The 16,215-nt window shown below is 45.7% G+C and overlaps 2 protein-coding genes across 2 annotated transcripts in view; both read left to right on the forward strand.

Annotated features, from left to right (window-relative positions):
- Positions 1–5,824, forward strand: Bcdin3d (BCDIN3 domain containing RNA methyltransferase). Its single transcript, XM_042677618.1, has 2 exons — positions 1–258; positions 4,382–5,824. The coding sequence occupies exons 1-2, from the start codon at positions 19–21 to the stop codon at positions 4,973–4,975; spliced, it is 834 nt and encodes a 277-aa protein (XP_042533552.1). The 5' UTR covers positions 1–18; the 3' UTR covers positions 4,976–5,824.
- A 5,831-nt stretch (positions 5,825–11,655) lies between these two features.
- The window catches only part of Nckap5l (NCK associated protein 5 like), a 43,702-nt gene continuing 39,142 nt past the window's right edge, over positions 11,656–16,215 (forward strand). Inside the window, exon 1 of the mRNA XM_042677752.1 lies at positions 11,656–11,792. The gene's annotated coding sequence lies outside the window, so the exon portion shown is untranslated. The remainder of the gene's footprint in view (positions 11,793–16,215) is intronic.

Below are 16,215 nucleotides of genomic sequence, written 5' to 3' on the forward strand. Positions count from 1 at the left end.
CGGGCGGCACTGAAGCTAATGGCGGCTTCCGCGAGGCTGGCGGGAGGGGGCGCTGAGGATCCCGAAGCGGCCGAGGATTCGCGAGTTCTGGAACCCGGGGCCGCCCCATTCGGAAACTTCCCTCACTATTCCCGCTTCCACCCTCCGGAGCAGCGGCTTTGCCTTCTGCCTCCGGAGCTACTTCGACGGCTCTTCCCTCCCGAGGAGGGTCCTGAGACGAGGCCTATCCTGGGGCTCGACGTGGGGTGTAACTCCGGGGTGAGTGACGGGGAGGGCTCCGAGCGTGGGAGCCCCGCGGCCGGTCACCACACCACCAAGTTTTGCCCCAGATGGCTGTCCCTGCGCTTTTTTTTGTTCCTCAAGGCGAGCGTTCTACCACACTTGAGCCACAGCCCCACTTCCGGCTTTGGGGTGCTTAGTTGGAGCGCCCCACGCACTTTCTCCGGGCTGGCTTCAACCCGCGATCCTCAGAGCTCAGCCTCCTGAGCAACTAGGATGACACGTATCAGCAAGCCACCATTGCCTGGCTGTCTCAGCCAAAGACCCCCCTGGTGGAGGAGGGTCTCTTTATGTGGACTTGTGGCACAGTTGCTAGCCACCTGCTAAGGAAGGGGAATTTTGGGGGATTCACGTATGGGAAGATGGAACTAAAATTAGTTCACTGGGAGAGATGAGGCAGGGATGGCAGAATCATGCCTGGAATTTAAGGATCGTGTGTGCTAATACTTACATAGGTCAGGGCAGACCCCGAAGACTGGTGCATATTTACTTTAAAAATGATTGTTAGAGACAGGTGTTGGTCGCTCATGCCTAGCTACACAGAAGCGTGAAATCTGAGGATCACAATTGGAAGCCAGCCTGGGCAGGAAAGTCTGTGAGATTTTTAAATCTCAACAACAATAACAAAAAAAAAAAAAGCCAGAAGTGGAGCTGTAGCTAGAGCATTAGGTTTGAGTGAAAGAGCTAAGAGGCAGTGCCAGACCCTGAGTTCAAGCCCCAGTACCAGCACACACACACACACACACACACACACACACACAATTACTGATATTGTACTTGGAGGGCAGTGAAAAGAATTGGGAAGGAAAATACAGCATTTTTTTTTTTTTTTTTTTTTTGGTCAGTTATACCACAGCACCACTTCTGGCTTTTTTGGCTTATGTGGTGCTGAGGAATCAAATCCAGGGCCTTATGCGTGCAAGGCAAGCACTCTACCACTGAGCCACCTTCCCAGCCCTACAGCATTCTTAAGAGTGAAGGAGAGGAGGCCTTGCCACTCTTACTGCAAAATAGTCATAAACATAAAATGATTGTAGTCAAACCACATATAAAATAGGAAAATGGCTCTCAGCTATTGGTAAACACTTAGATATACTACAGAAGTACGAAATCTCACCTATAATCTTAGATTATGGAGAGCTGCCTGAGGCTTACCTAGCATGTCATTATCCCCTAAATAATACAGTCACCACTGTTCACATAGGTATTATAAGCAATCCGGACATTAAAGTATAGTTGATGTGTGTGTAGGGGTTTTGTTTGGTTTTGGGTTTGGGTTTTTTGTTGTTGTTGTTGTTGCAAATATTACACTATTTTATTTTTTTGGGTCCGGTCGTGGGGCCTGAACTCTGGGCCTGGGCGCTGTCCCTCAGCTCTTCAGCTCAAGGCTAGCGCTCTACCACTTGAGCCACAGCGCCACTTCTGGCTTTTTTCTTTTTGCTTATGGGGTGCTGAGGAATCGAACCCAGGGCCTCAGGCATGCAAGGCAAGCGCTCTACCACTGAGCCACCTTCCCAGCCCCTATTACACTATTTTATATAAGGAACTTGAGCATCCATAGTTTTTCATTTCCTTAAGGATCCTGGAACCCTTGTGGATATAAGAGATGACAGCATAGCAAAAAACACATCCAGAATTTAGGGTAAATCCAGCTGTAAGTCTTCCTTTTACCACAGTGTAGCACTGATACTTGTAAATTCTAGAGCACTAGTCGTATACATTCCAGCATTTATGTTTTATTTTTACAAATAGTAGTTCTAAGTTAGCCTGGGCTGCATATTGAGACCTGTCTCTAGCCTCCAATAAAGACAATCTTAGTCCTTACCCTATATCAATCAAATTAGCATCTGTACTTCCAGTTGATGTTCGTTTATGTTAGAAAAGCTGGGAATAGGGGAAGGAACCTAATATGACCTAAGTCTTGTCATGTACTAACCACATGACATTGGTCAAATAAGTCACTAGACTCTGAACCATACTTCTTAAAATACAGCAGGTTTTTGTTTTTTTTTAACTATTTCATACGTACAGAAAAGTACATAAAACTTAAGTCTGTACTTTATAACTTATGAAACACACATTTATGATCACTATCAAAAATAAAATAAGTCTCAGTACTTCAGAAGTTCCTTGTATGTGTTTTTCTGTTTATAAGATACCTCTCCTGTGTGTGTGGGGGGGGGGGGGGTGAGTGTGCACACGTGTGCCCTTGAACTCAGGGCCTGGGTGCACGCTGTCCCTTAACTCTTTTGCTCAAGGCTAGTGCTCTGCAACTTAAGCTGCAGTTCCAGTTCTGGCTTTTTGATGGTTAATCAGAGATAAAAGTCTCACAAACTTTTCTACCTGGACTAGCTTTCAAATCTTGATCCTCAGATCTTAGTCTTCTGAGTAGCTAAGATACAGCACCTGGCTGAAGACTCCACTCTTGGCCCAGAAGTAACAATAACCCTTTTATTATTACTATTTCCTTGCTTTTCTTATAGCTTACTACTTTCCTATGTAGTTTAATTTTTACCCACTTTTGGACTTCATATAAATAAAAATTTGCCACACTGTTTTCTTCGTGGCTTGTTCTTTTATTCAGGGAGATATTTTGTGAGAATTATGCTGAAGTAAGGCAAATTGATAAGTTCTTCATTTCCCTCATTTTAAGTTGCTATTTAGGTCATGCACTGTGGCTCGTATCTGTAATCCTAACTACTCAGGAGGCTGAGATACAAGGATCACCATTTAGAGCCAGCAGGAAAGTCTATGAGACTCTTAGCTCCAATTAGTCACCAAAAAGCCAGAAGTAAAAGTATGGCTAAGTGGTAGAACACTAGCCTTGAGCAAAAAGCTCAGGGCCAGTGGTCAGGCCCTGAGTCCAAGCCCTAGGATGGTACAAAGAGAGAGAGAGAGAGAGAGAGAGAGAAGGCTAATTATTATTCCAACTCTGTGTGTGTGTGTGTGTGTGTGTGTGTGTGTTGATACTGGGGTCTAAACTTGCTAGAGAAGCACTCTACCATTTATGTCATGTCCCCAACCCACCCCCCCTTTTTTTTTGTTTTATTTTTCAGGTAGGATCCGGTAGTTTTGCTCAGGACTGACCTCATATTGTTATCCTGTGGCTACCTACCTACCTGGGATTATAGGCACATGCTGTTTTGTCTAGTTTACTACTTAGATGAAATCTCAACTCTTTTGCCCTCTTCCCTATCTCTGTGTCCAAAATAGCTGGTTTTACAGGTATGCATCACCATACCCAGTCATTATTCCATCTTAATGGTTATGCCATATTTGTCCATACTTATTGGAAACCTGGGTGGTTTTCATTGTGCATTTTCTTCACCTACACAAACATTTGCAAAGGTAATAAATAGGAAAATGCCTTGAAAAGTCACAGCATAAATTTGAGTTGTTATAATTGTTATAGAAAGCAAAAACTTCTAAAAGGGATAGTACCTTCTTTAAGAGTCAAAAGGGCACTAAGGTAGTGAAAATCACAAAGCACTGGGTTTGACTAGAAGCAGGTCGTTCATAACTGATGAATGACAGCTATGGAGCAGAGAGACTCCAGAAGGAGATGGTAAAGTACGTAAGACAGTAACATTGAAAACTAGAGTGGAGGCTGAGTGGGAACTTTTTGGAATTCAGGCTTTGCTGACCACACATCTGAAGAAACAGGGTTTTTTGTTTTTGGTTTTTTTGTAAGATGATGTTTGTGCTATTCTCCACCTATTAAGGGACATTGGTTATGCTTTTGACCCCTTTCCTTTTCCCTTGGGTCTGAAATATTCCGAAAAAAATAATGACTTTACCAGTATATGACTTAAGCTGGAAAATACTGCTCTAGTGTCCTTTGCTGCATCACTAGACTATACCTTTCAGCCAAGCAAGCTAGTGTACCATCAGTGTCAAATGTAGAGATGATGCATTACAGCCTGTAACCCCTGGAGGGCACTGAAAGGCTGGTTATGAAAAATTGTGCAACTTTCTTAGGTTATTGTTTTTGGAGTCTCACATCCTCTAAGGCTCAGAGACAGGCTCAGAGGATGACAGGTAGATATCTCTTAAACTCACTGGTTGACAGCTGCAATGACAAAGCTCTTTTGGATTCCTCTAGGATCTGAGTGTGGCTCTATACAAACACTTCCTTTCCATAAGTGACCAGGAGACCTGCTCAGATACCTCCAGAGAACTCCGCCTCCTCTGTTGTGACATAGATCCAGTCCTGGTGGAACGAGCTGAAAAAGAATGTCCTTTTCCTGATGCCTTGACTTTTATCACCTTGGACTTTATGAATCAAAGGACCAGGAAGGTTCTCTTGAACTCTTTCTTAAGCCAGTTTGGACGTTCAGTTTTTGACATTGGTTTCTGCATGTCTATAACCATGTGGATTCATCTGAACCACGGGGACCATGGCCTATGGGAGTTCCTGGGCCACCTTTCCTCCCTCTGCCACTATCTTCTTGTAGAACCACAGCCCTGGAAGTGTTACCGGGCAGCTGCAAGGCGCCTCCGGAAGCTGGGACTCCATGATTTTGACCACTTCCGCTCCCTCACCATCCGAGGTGATATGGCCAATCAGATTGTGCAGATCCTGACCCAAGACCATGGCATGGAATTAGTATGCTGCTTTGGCAACACCAGTTGGGACCGAAGCCTTCTGCTCTTCCGGGCAAAGCATTTATTTCATAGATACTCATCCAATCCCTGAATCACTGAAGGAAGAAGAAAAAAAAAAAAAAGATTAGGGTTCTGGAGGCAGTGAGATGGAGAGACAGGAAAATCAAAAAAGAGATACTGAAAAGGTTTTATACTGGGAATTATGTTATTTGTGGAACAGTGAGGACACCTCAAAACCTGGCAGAAGCTTTTTGGGACAATGTCCACTGCATACAAAGGAAAGAATCAGTGTCTTTGTCGTTGTTTTGGACAATTACGGGGGAAATGAATCCATAGAGCAGTGAGCTAGGCATTAAGACTGGAATCCTGGTTGTGGGAAGTGGAATGGTCTTCTTTTGGAGGTGGTTTATTGTTTTGTTGTGCTAGGGATAGAATTACAGTCTTATGTGTGAAGAGCAAATAATTTACCATTGAGCTATATATTACCAGCCCTTGGGGGTTAGTGATACTTTAGATCATACTAACCTAAGAAAGTATCCATTCCCTGGGTTCCTTAAATCAGATCTGATTTCTGTAGTTATTTTCTGGACTTGCTAGGCCTGCCATAAAGGCAGAGGCTTACAATGCAGTCCTATAATGAAGAGTTAGTGGACTGGCTGGAAGTAGTTAGTAGAAAGAGCATCTTATTTTTTCTAGGACTAGTAAAGTCTCCAACATGCCCTAGTGGCACAGCAGTCACAGATACCAGAAAGATACATTAACTTTCATTTAGAAGATGTTTAGGGCTGCTTGCATGTGCAAAGCCCTGGGTTTGAGCCCCAGCACCACCAAAAAAAACAAGTCTTTAACATGTTAATTATGAATCCAGAGACAGTGATTTGGATCTGAAAATAAGTTATGCATTTCTTTGTTGTAAAGTATACATAAAATTTACTGTGTGAGTCTTTTTGTTTCTGTGCCAAAACTGGGTCTTGAACTCAGAGCCTGACCACTGTCCCTGAGCTTTTTTGTTCAAGGCTAGCACTCTACCCTTGGAGCCACAGCTCCACCACTTTTTTTTTTTAAGTAGTTTGTGGGAGATAAGAATTTCATGGGGGACTGGGAAGGTGGCTCAGTGGTAGAGCACTTGCCTTGCTTGTATGAGGCCCTGGGTTCGATTCCTCAGCAACACATAAGCAAAAAGAAAAAAAAGCCGGAAGTGGCACTGTGGCTCAAGTGGTAGAGCACTAGACTTGAGCTGAAGAGCTGAGGGATAGTGCCCAGGCCCAGAGTTCAGGCCCCAGGACTGGACCCAAAAAAAAAAAAAAAAAAAAAAGAGTCTCATAGACTTCCCTGCTTGGGCTGGCTTTGAACTTTAATCCTCAGATCTCAGCCTCCTGAGTAGCTAGGATTATAGGCATGAGCCACTGGTGCCTGGCTTGCCTGCTTGCTTACTTATTTATTTATTTTTTAATTTTGTCACCTACCTTTTAATCCATTTCCTGCCCTGCAGGAAACGTTCTGTACAACTGAAATAACACCTTTCTTTACCTATGTCCAAATGACCTAAAGAATGTAAAGGTATTTTCACAGACTAGTGTTAAACAAAAGTAAGGTGCTACTACTTACCTTCTTATGGCACTATATATGTGCTAAAGGCTGTATTTAGGGCCTTTAGACCAAAGGTTTAGAACAGAAATGTCTCTAAAAACACACATTTTATTGTGTCCAATAATTTGCTTTCAGTAAGGAAGTAATAAGGAACTCAGATTCAGTGTTACAGAGCTGCTTTTTCTTTTTCTTTTTTGGTGCCAGTCCTGTGGTTTTAACTTGAAGCTTGGAAGCCATCCCTGAGCTTTTTCACTCAAGGCTGACACTCTAGCACTTAAGCCATAACTCTACTTCCAGCTTCTTGGTGATTAATTGGAGATAATAATCTCATAGACTTTCCTGCCCAGGCTGGCTTTGAACAATTATCCTCAGATCTCAGCCTCCTGAGTCACTAGGATTACAGGCATGAGCTACTGGCACTTGGCTATGCAGAGCATTTTAAAGGAAGCAGTGTTGGGAGAAAGAGATATGGAACTGTTGGAAATGAAGCAAATTTTTGGTGGTCTCAGTGATTACAGTGGTTACAGAGCTGAATATTCCCATTCTCATTAACTCTGAGGCACAATAATTGGGAAGCTCTGATCTCTTGGGGACACATTTCTACTTGGATGTCCTCCATGCATGATGAGGACAATCATTGTGAAAGTGAGCATATTATCTCCCAAACTTACACTTCCTCCAGCATTTTGGACTTCAGTGAGTGGTCCTACCATCTGCAAAGTACCCAAACCGGAGGCCTTGGCTTAGCTTTTTCTTCACAGTCCAAAGCTCTATTGATGTTACTATTATTTATTGCTGAAAGTCATTGGTCTATCACCTCTATCACTTTCCTATTCCATTTCATACAACTTCTAGAAATTTTTTCTGTCTGTGTCCCTGACTTCAGTCTTGCTTTCTCTATTCTACACTGTAACTACCAATGATCTTTTCCAAAAATGCAAAACTGAATATGCCACTTCACCAGCACCCCTACTTAAATCCGTTCAGGGGGTCTGCACTGCCCTTAGATAAAGCATGATCTTCACAGTTTGCCTTTCCAATCATATTCCATATATATTCCATATCACTTGCCTAATACCATGTGAACATTACCTAATACAGAATTAAGGCTCAATAAAATGCCTTCAATTCATCAGGAGTAGAAAAGGGGGTCCATGGATCTGATGGATCTATAATACCTGTGCCAAGTAAGAGATTTCAAAGCTTATATTAGCATTGCTATTGGAATCTAAGAAATATGATTGTCTTGAGTAGAATTAACCACTGGTAATAACAACCTATTGAGTTAACAAACTCCTTCCCCTTACTGACTAGGAAGACATTAAAATATGCTTAGGAGTTAATCCAGCCTGAAGAACAGCTAAATTAGAATGTTTCTAGAGGTTTGACCTGGCCAGCTGCTGTCAGGAGTTCTAAACTTAGGCCAGCTTAGCCACACCAGTGTAGCACAATGGCTAAATGGGTATACTATCAGCTTTTGAGAAGTGAAGATGCTCCATCATTGAGTTGATGACCACATAGTAAACTGAAGTGGGAACCTCATTCAAGTACTAATGTGAGCAGCAAGGGAGTGGTTTTTTGAGGTCATCTACCAGTATGTCATAAGCACTACATTCATACATAGACCAGACCACTAAACTGGTTTGTTGCTAACATCTTACAATTCCAGACACCTAAGAGGGCTAGCTTGTTTTTTGTAACTATTACAAAGGACAATGTGTGATTATTGGTGCATATCAAGGATAAAGAAGTAACTTTGGGACTTACATGTTTTTGTTTGTTTGTTTGTTTCCTTTTGGTCAGTTGTAGGACTTGAACTCAGGGCCTGGGTGCTGTCCCTGAGCCTCTTTGTGCTCAAGGCCAGCACTCTGCTACTTGAACCACATCACCACTTCTGTTTTTTGAATGGTTAATTGGAGATTAGAGTCTCATTGGAATTTTTCTGTCTAGGCTAGTTTCAAACCATGATCCTCAGATCTCAACTTGCTGAGTAGCTAGGATTATCTGATGGGGACTTCTAATTTTTAATAATTTTAAGTGGATAATAGCTCTAAAAAAGTGTCTTAACAAACACTGAAAAAGATGATAGAACATCTACACTGAAAAAGATGATAGAACATCTGTTGTCACTAAGATGAAGGTTTGCCCAGCAAGCAGGAGTCCTTAAGTTCAAACTCTTATACTTCCAGACAGGGAAACAAAGAAAGAGAGAAATAATATGAGAGAAAGAATATAAAGGTTGTGAAACATTTTTTTAAAAAAGGCTAAATCAGCCAGGTGCCAGTGGCTAACACCTGTAATCTTAGTTACTCAGGAGGGAGACTGAGATCTTAGGATCAAGGTTCAAAGCCAGCCCAGGCAGGAGAGTCCATGAGACTTATCTCCAGGTCACCACCAGAAAACCGAAAGTGGCACTGTGGCTCAAAGTGTTAGAGCACTAGCCTTGAGTTGAGGAGCTCAGGGACATTGCCCAGGATCAGAGTTCAAGCCCCACAACCAACAACAACAACAAAAGTCAAAATCTGAGATGAGGGGGGGGCGGGGGCAGGCTGGGAAGGGATGGGAAGGGGAAACAAAGGAGGAGGCTACAATGCTTGATAAGAAATGTACTCATTATCTTGCCCATCTAATTGTAACCCCTCTATAGTATTTTCACAATAAAAAATAAAAATTAAAAAAAAATCTGAGATGATAATAAGAGTGGCTCAGATTGCCTATCCAACAAGTACAAGACCAAGAGTTCAAACTCCAGTATCATAAAAAAGAAGATGAGGAGGAAGAAGAAGAAAAGAATCTGCCAAACTGAATGTTAAAACCATCAAGTTGAGCTGAGAAGGTGGCTCAGTGGTAGAGTGCTTGCTTCGCATGCAGGAAGCCCTGGGTTCAATTCCTCAGCACCCTCAGCACCACATAAGCAGAAAAAGCCAGAAGTGGCACTATGGTTCAAGTGGTAAAGCGCTAGCCTTGAGCTGAAGAGCTGAGGGACAGTGCCCAGGCCCAGAGTTCAGGCCCCATGACCAGCAAAAAAATAAATAAAACCATCAAGTTTACAAGAGCTTTTCAAGTAAGGGACTTGCTCTGAAAGTGCAGATGCTCTAGCTGTGTTTATTGAACAAGAGTTTAATAAACATCTGAATGAAGATGTAAAATATCTAGATGCTCTGTTTGCTTCTAAAAATCCAGTTACTTGGGAACATCCAAAAAAAGAAATGCCTGGAAGACTTAAGATTATCCACCCAAAAGCTTAGGAATGCATCTGACACATATTGAACTTCTAAGCTCTTTGAAGGAAGGAACATGTCTAATTTTTGTTATATTCCCAGGACTAGCCCATTGATATCAAACAAATTTTGAGCCAGGCACTGGTGGCTCATGCCTGTAATCCTAACTACTCAGAAAGCTGAAATCTGAGGATCCCAGTTCAACGCCAGACTGAGCAAGCAAGTCTCTAAGACACTTATGTCTTATGAGACATTTATTTCCTGAAAACCGGAAATGGAGCTGTGGATGAAAGTGATAGAGCACTAGCCTTGAGCAAAAGAGCTCAGGGACAGCACGCAGGCCCTAAATTCAATCCCCAAGACCAGGAAAAAAAATGCTATCTGGTTCCTATGTTGTCACTATCTATCTAAAGTTGTCACTATCTATATACGGTTAAAAAGATAAAAAAGAAGGGCTGGGATGTTGCTTTGTGGTGAAGCACCTGTCTGCATGCACAAAATAAACTGATGGGTATGGTGGCACAACCAGTAATCCCAGCACTTGGGAGGCTATAGCAAGCAGAACCTGAGTTCAAGGCCAGAAAAAAAATAACCCCTTTTCTCATCTATCATCCATTTTCCCATTCTGATATCATACAAAAGCTCCTGCATTAACTTTTCCCACTTTCCACCCTATACTAAGGTGATCTGCTCACTGTCCAGTCAGGTAATTTCTTATCCTTATCCTGCCTCTTTCCTATTCAAGTTCTCTGTGTACTTCACATTTTAAATAAAAAACTTCCTCCAGAGAGCAACTCTTAATCATAATCAATCTGAGCAATCTATGCTTCCTCTGTTTTTATGTTCCTTTATTGGACTAACATGATCCTTTTTTTTTTTTTTTTTTTTTTTGGAGGGGGGGCGTGAACTCTGTGCCTGAGCACTGTCCCTCAGCTCTTCAGTTCAAGGCTAGCACTCTACCACTTGAGCCACAGATCCACTTTCAGCTTTTTTCTTTTTGCTTATGTGGTACTGAGAAATCGAACTCAGGGCCTTGAGCATGCAAGGCAAGTGCTCTTACCACTGAGCCACTTTCCCAGCCCCTAACATGATCCTTTAAGTCACGCCCTGTGTATACCTGCAACAGAAGCAATTTTAATTAAAAACAGGCAGACACTGTGAGGATGCCTTTCTATTCCCCTGCAGAACTCAGTTCATAACCTCATATCTGGGCCAGTCAGTTCAGTGCCTGTTGTGAGGATTGTAAAGACTCCAGACAAGGGCAAACTGATGTTTAAGGACCAATGAAAATGGTATTGAATAGGGCTCTAAGTAGCTTAGTTTACCTTGCTTCTTCAAGCAGGTGGTTTGAACTGGTGTTCTTGAGATAGTGAGTGGCCAAAACAAGGCTGTATCTTTTTTCTACACTAATTTCCCAGTGAGAAAACGGCCAGCTCAGCATTCTGGTAAGCGGAGCCTGTTCCTAGAGCCGTTTTCCAGATGGCTAGGTAGGCGGGAGCATTTAAGGCCACGAAAGCACTCAAGCCGCTTCCCATGGATTTACACCCAACACGTATGCAGGAAGGCAAACCAAACACCAACGCTCACAACTACATATACACGTGCAAGCCCAACCCCACTGAAGCAGACGCGCATGCTCGTGGGTCGGGGTGTACCTAGCTTTCACGGCTCTAGACTCCCCCCGCTCCACCCCTGCTGAGCCTAGCTGGGCGTCGCCAACCGGGGCACTGGGGAGGTTTACTGGGCCGGGCCAGGCCTGGGGAGGTTTCTCCACAGGGAGGGGGAGGGGAAGCCCTTCCCACTCAGGCGGAAGCGGCGCGCGCCGGCCGGGCAGACTTAGCGCTCGTCCTGGGAACATCTGGACGATGATGGGAGGGGCGCGTATGCAGAGTGAGCTCGGATTGGCTACGCTGGATGAGGGGGCGCGGTCTATGTGAGGGGCGGGGCTCACTGGCCCCTTTAAAGCCTTGACATCCAAGAGGCGGCTCCGGTACCCCCCTTTCTCTGCCCCCCCCTCCTCGCCGTTCTCGCCCCCGAGCCGCGGCCATGGACCCAGCAGATTCGGCCTGTCCTGGCCCAGCTCGACATCTGATTTCGGTGAGTTCTAGTCTTATTTGGGATTTAAAGAGCAGTGAGCTGGGGTGGTCTGTAGGCTCTGGGCGCGAGGCGGAGGGGTGTTGGGGAGGGTAAGGCTCTTGTGGCAGCCTGGTTCCAAAAGGGCGTCAAGGCTTCCGGCCCGCACCTCATTGCCTCCCCATCCTTCCTGCCGCACTCTCGGAGGAGGGGTGGGGGGGGTGGTCTTGGTGGCGACTCTGTCCACCCCCGCCCCACACCCCCCCCGCCCCCTGCGCCATCCTCGCGCACACTCGTTGGCCCCGGAAGGGAAACTTTCGGGAGTGGGGGATGTTCCGGTGGCCGGTCTCCCTCGCTCTTTGAAAGCACTGACCTTGCCCCAGCTGCGCATCTCACCCCACCCGCACCCACTGTCCGGGTGCCGCTTAGCGGTGCTGGATGGGGGGGGGGGGGGGAGGGAGAGTCCTCCAAGCGCAGGCGCGGAGCCAAGCCTGGGGCTTCTCGGCGCACTCCATCCAGTCCCAGTGGCCCGGGGCTGTAGGGCGTGGGGAAGGCGGGGAGAGGCGGAAGACCCGAGCCAGGGAAGCAGCCCTTCACAGTCTTGCAGGGGCTGCGGGAAGGAGGGAGTTCCTGGAGCTCTACATTGAAGACTAAGGGAGGAAGAAGGATTGGACTAGAGTAGGGTAGGGACAGGGCAGCGACGGCAGCAAAGGCTCTTCGGGTCCTGACTGCGGTGCCAGAAGAATGCAGAGAATTTATCTGTGCCTGACACTCCCCTGGTTTGGCCTGCCTCAGAGGAAGGCTGTGCAAACTCTAGCTATCCTGTAGTTATTCTGAACCCAAAGCAGCCCCCTGGTCTCTCCAGCCCTGGCACTACCCCAAGGGTTCAGACGGCCCTCACTTCCCACAAGCCTGGTTTTCCAGGCTGCTCAGACTGGATCAGCCAAGCCCACCCAGCCTGCCCAGCTGCTGCTTATAGGCCTTCCCTTTCTAGCGAGTCAGGGGTCCCCTGACTTAAAATGTAATCTCTCATTCTCTCCCTGCTACTTCTTCCCCTTCTCCATAAGTCCTAGTGTTAAGCACAATTGTCAGCCAGAGAAAGTGGTTGGAGGCAAAGGCCTGGGACAGAAGTGGTCTTGGGGGATGGTGGAGAAGGAGTCATATCTAATTACTGTATGATTAATTTGCTTAGGTATAATGAAGGCACCCCAATTGCCTTGTTGTAGACCCTTTCTTACAGACATGCCAGCTGGCTTTCTGAATCCCCTTGTGTGATCAGAGGAAGGCACAAACTTCACCTCTCCAATCAGTTCTCCCTCCTTTCCTAAGAAAGATCTAGGACTAGTTTTTTGTTTTTTGTTGTGGGGTTGTTTTTGTTGTTGTTGTTTGGTCGGTCGTGGGGCTTGAACTCTGAGCCTGAGCACTGTCCCTGAGCTCTTAAGCGCAAAGCAAGCACTCTACCACTTGAGCCACAGCGCCACTTCCGGTTTTCTGGTGGTTAATTGGAGATAAGAGTCTCTTGGACTTTCCTGCCTGGGCTGGCTTTGAACCACAATCCTCAGATCTCATTCTCCTGAGTTGCCACCGGCACCCAGCAGAATTAGTGTATTTTTTTTGTCTCAAAGAAACCTCGAAGTGTATTTTGAAGAGGAATTATTAGGTACTTAAGTTTTTCATTGTGTGGTCCCTGTGTTTTCAGTCCTCCAGCATCCTTATAGCTGATTACTGAGATAATTAATGTCCTGTGCTGCAGAGAACAAGGTAGTTCTTGGTAAGCAGGTGGAAACCTGTGTCAGTATTAGATTGAAAATGAGAAGCCCTGGTCCCATGCTTTGCCTAGCTTGCTGTGTGACCTTGGCCAAGGCAGTTTGCTGCTCTGGATCTTAGTTTCTTTTTATTTCTAAACCAGCATTAGGTTCTAGAGGCAGGAATAGTTGCTCTCCCCTGTAACTCAGCTACTCAGAAGGTAGAGATTAGGAGGATGCAGGTTAGAGGCTAGGAGGATGCAGGTTAGAGGCCAGTAGGTCAATGTCAAGACCTTATCTGAAAAAAGCAAAGCCAAATAGTTGGAGCTGTGGCTCAAGTGGTGGAACTCCTGCTTAGCAAGCATGAGACCTGAGTACCACCAGGAAAAACAAAAAAGACAAAACAAGACAAAGCAAAAAAACAGTTGGACTAGAAAGCTCTAAAATATCCATATTTTAACATTGAATGGTTCCACTGGTACATAACTGTAGAAGAGAGAATAGCGCACTGGCAGTTTCTCTCTTTTTTTTTTTTTTTTTGGTTGGTTGGTCATGGGTCTTGAACTCAGGGCCTGGGTGCTGTCCCTGAGCTCTTTTGCTAAGGCACCTTGCACACTTTGAGCCACAGTGCCACTTAACAGATTTCTGGTGGTTAACTAGAGATAGGAGTCTCACAGACTTTCCTGCCTGGGCTGGCTTTGAACCACAGTCCTCAAATCTCAGCCTCCTGACTAGCAGGAACCCGGCTTAGGGCAGCTCCATTTAAAGAGAAAAAGTATTGGGTCACACTTTCTTAATATTATAACTTGTGGTAGAGAGAAGCAAAACTTCTTTTCCTGCCTAAGAACAAATCATTGTTCTGCTCATCCCTGACGCCTTGGGATATGAACTCTGGCTGGCTTGGGCTTGGCCCACCCATCAAGGCCTCTGGTGAGACATCCTGGCTGGACTAGTCTTTGAGTTGAGTGTTAGGGGAGGAGTTGAGAGAGGAGGAGGCAGCCAAGGGCCAGCGGGGGTAAGCAGATTCCCAGGAGACAGTTTGGATCTCAGCTGTTGGGACTTGTTTTAGGATCTGCGCCAGGGAGCCCAGCACACTCATCCACCCTGTTGTGGGAAGAGAACAAGGAGGGCCCCACTGCTGCTGCCCATCCCACCCCCTGGTCCTACCCACCTTACCTCTATGCTCAGAGCCCTAGCTCTCAGGCAACAGACTAAAGGAATCTCCCCAGCTGCCCTCACCCACTTTCTTTCCCAGCCCCCTTCCCTCCTGGCAGTTAGGTAGGGCTTCTGAGGAGTTAGGTTCTCCAGGTTGAAACTTGCTTTCCAGCCCAGGAGCCAGAAGGCCTTATGCTCTTGTTTGTTCTCAGCTTTGGTCTCCCAGGTAAAGGGGGTGTTGAAGGAGAGGTGGTGGTTAAGAGAGGCCCTGGGATGTGAGGCTCATTCTTCTGCATTGCTTTGCCCTCTGCAGGCTCTCCTGGGCCTGACGAGCTCTTTGCCACAGACCCTGTTGCCCTATATAGCTAAATCTGCAGCAAGACATATCTAGCATAGAGCCTAAGAAACCCCTCTCACTGTTGTGAGCCCTTGAAATGGATAATGGAAGCTCCCAGGGAGGTCACTTTCCCAGAAAGTGGCTAATGGTGGAGTCCCTGTCAGAGTGAAGGATGCAGCTGTTGCTAGGCAGAAGCTGCTGTTCTGTCTTGGGGTGTGGCTCTGAGGCTGGCCAGCCAGAGGCCCCGTTAGAAGCAGAAGGAGCTAGGACAGCTGAAGCAGGGTCCCTGGCCCATCAGTCCTCTGAACAGATGCCCTTTTTCACTTCTGCTGCACCCACCTCCTTCCCTCAAGTCACCATTACTACCACAGGCAGTTTTGACAACCCTCACCCAAACCTGGCAGGCTCTTCTAGCCTGTCTGGCTGCACTAATGGACTGATTGGATTTTCTATACTTGGAGTTTAGGATTTCTGATTGAACATGCAAATTTATGTAAATCAATCGAGAGATCTGCCACCACATCAAAACAACGTGGAGCTTCCACAGGCTGGAAGGAATCCTAGAGACAGTCTAGTTCAAAACCCTCATGTTAAAAATGGGGAAACTGAAGTCCTTGAGGGGGAAGTGATTCATGTGGTGGTGAGTGTCAGACTAGGCTCCTGCCACTGATCTAGTTTTACATGGTTGCATTCTATTTAAATTTTTCATTTATCAGGGAGCCATATTGCATTTAAGGCCCAGAGGGAGCCACATTGTATTTAAAGCTGACAGGGTCAGTTCTTGAACCTAGATTGCAAGAAGCTGGCCTTTAGAAGGTTAGAGTGTTAACTCATGTTCCCCTCTAGGTCAGTTAACCCAGCACTGTAGGAATTCTGGTTAACTATCTCACCTGCTAAAGAAAAATTTCCTTTATATCTTCCTTTAGACACTATCTTGAGGGCTAGAGGACAAGGTCATTTTTTGCTGCCTGGCTTGTCCCGTCTATGTTCCCTGTGTTGGAGCTTTTGTCTGTTTTCAGCATCTGCATGGAACTTGGCTCACGACAGGCCGTGGGTGTATCTGCAGGGGCCGTGCCATACCGTTTGCTCTCTGTTGCTTCCTTCCATGGTCACTAGAAAAAGATTTTTAGGCTTCTGTGACTCCCCTGCCCGTCTTGGACAGCATAAGTCAGCTGGGCTTCCTATGCAGGCTTTCTGCAGCAGTGACTAG

The sequence above is a fragment of the Dipodomys spectabilis genome, unplaced genomic scaffold (assembly GCF_019054845.1).
Source record: "Dipodomys spectabilis isolate Male_0828 unplaced genomic scaffold, ASM1905484v1 ptg000039l, whole genome shotgun sequence".
NCBI classification, from domain to species: domain Eukaryota; kingdom Metazoa; phylum Chordata; class Mammalia; order Rodentia; family Heteromyidae; genus Dipodomys; species Dipodomys spectabilis.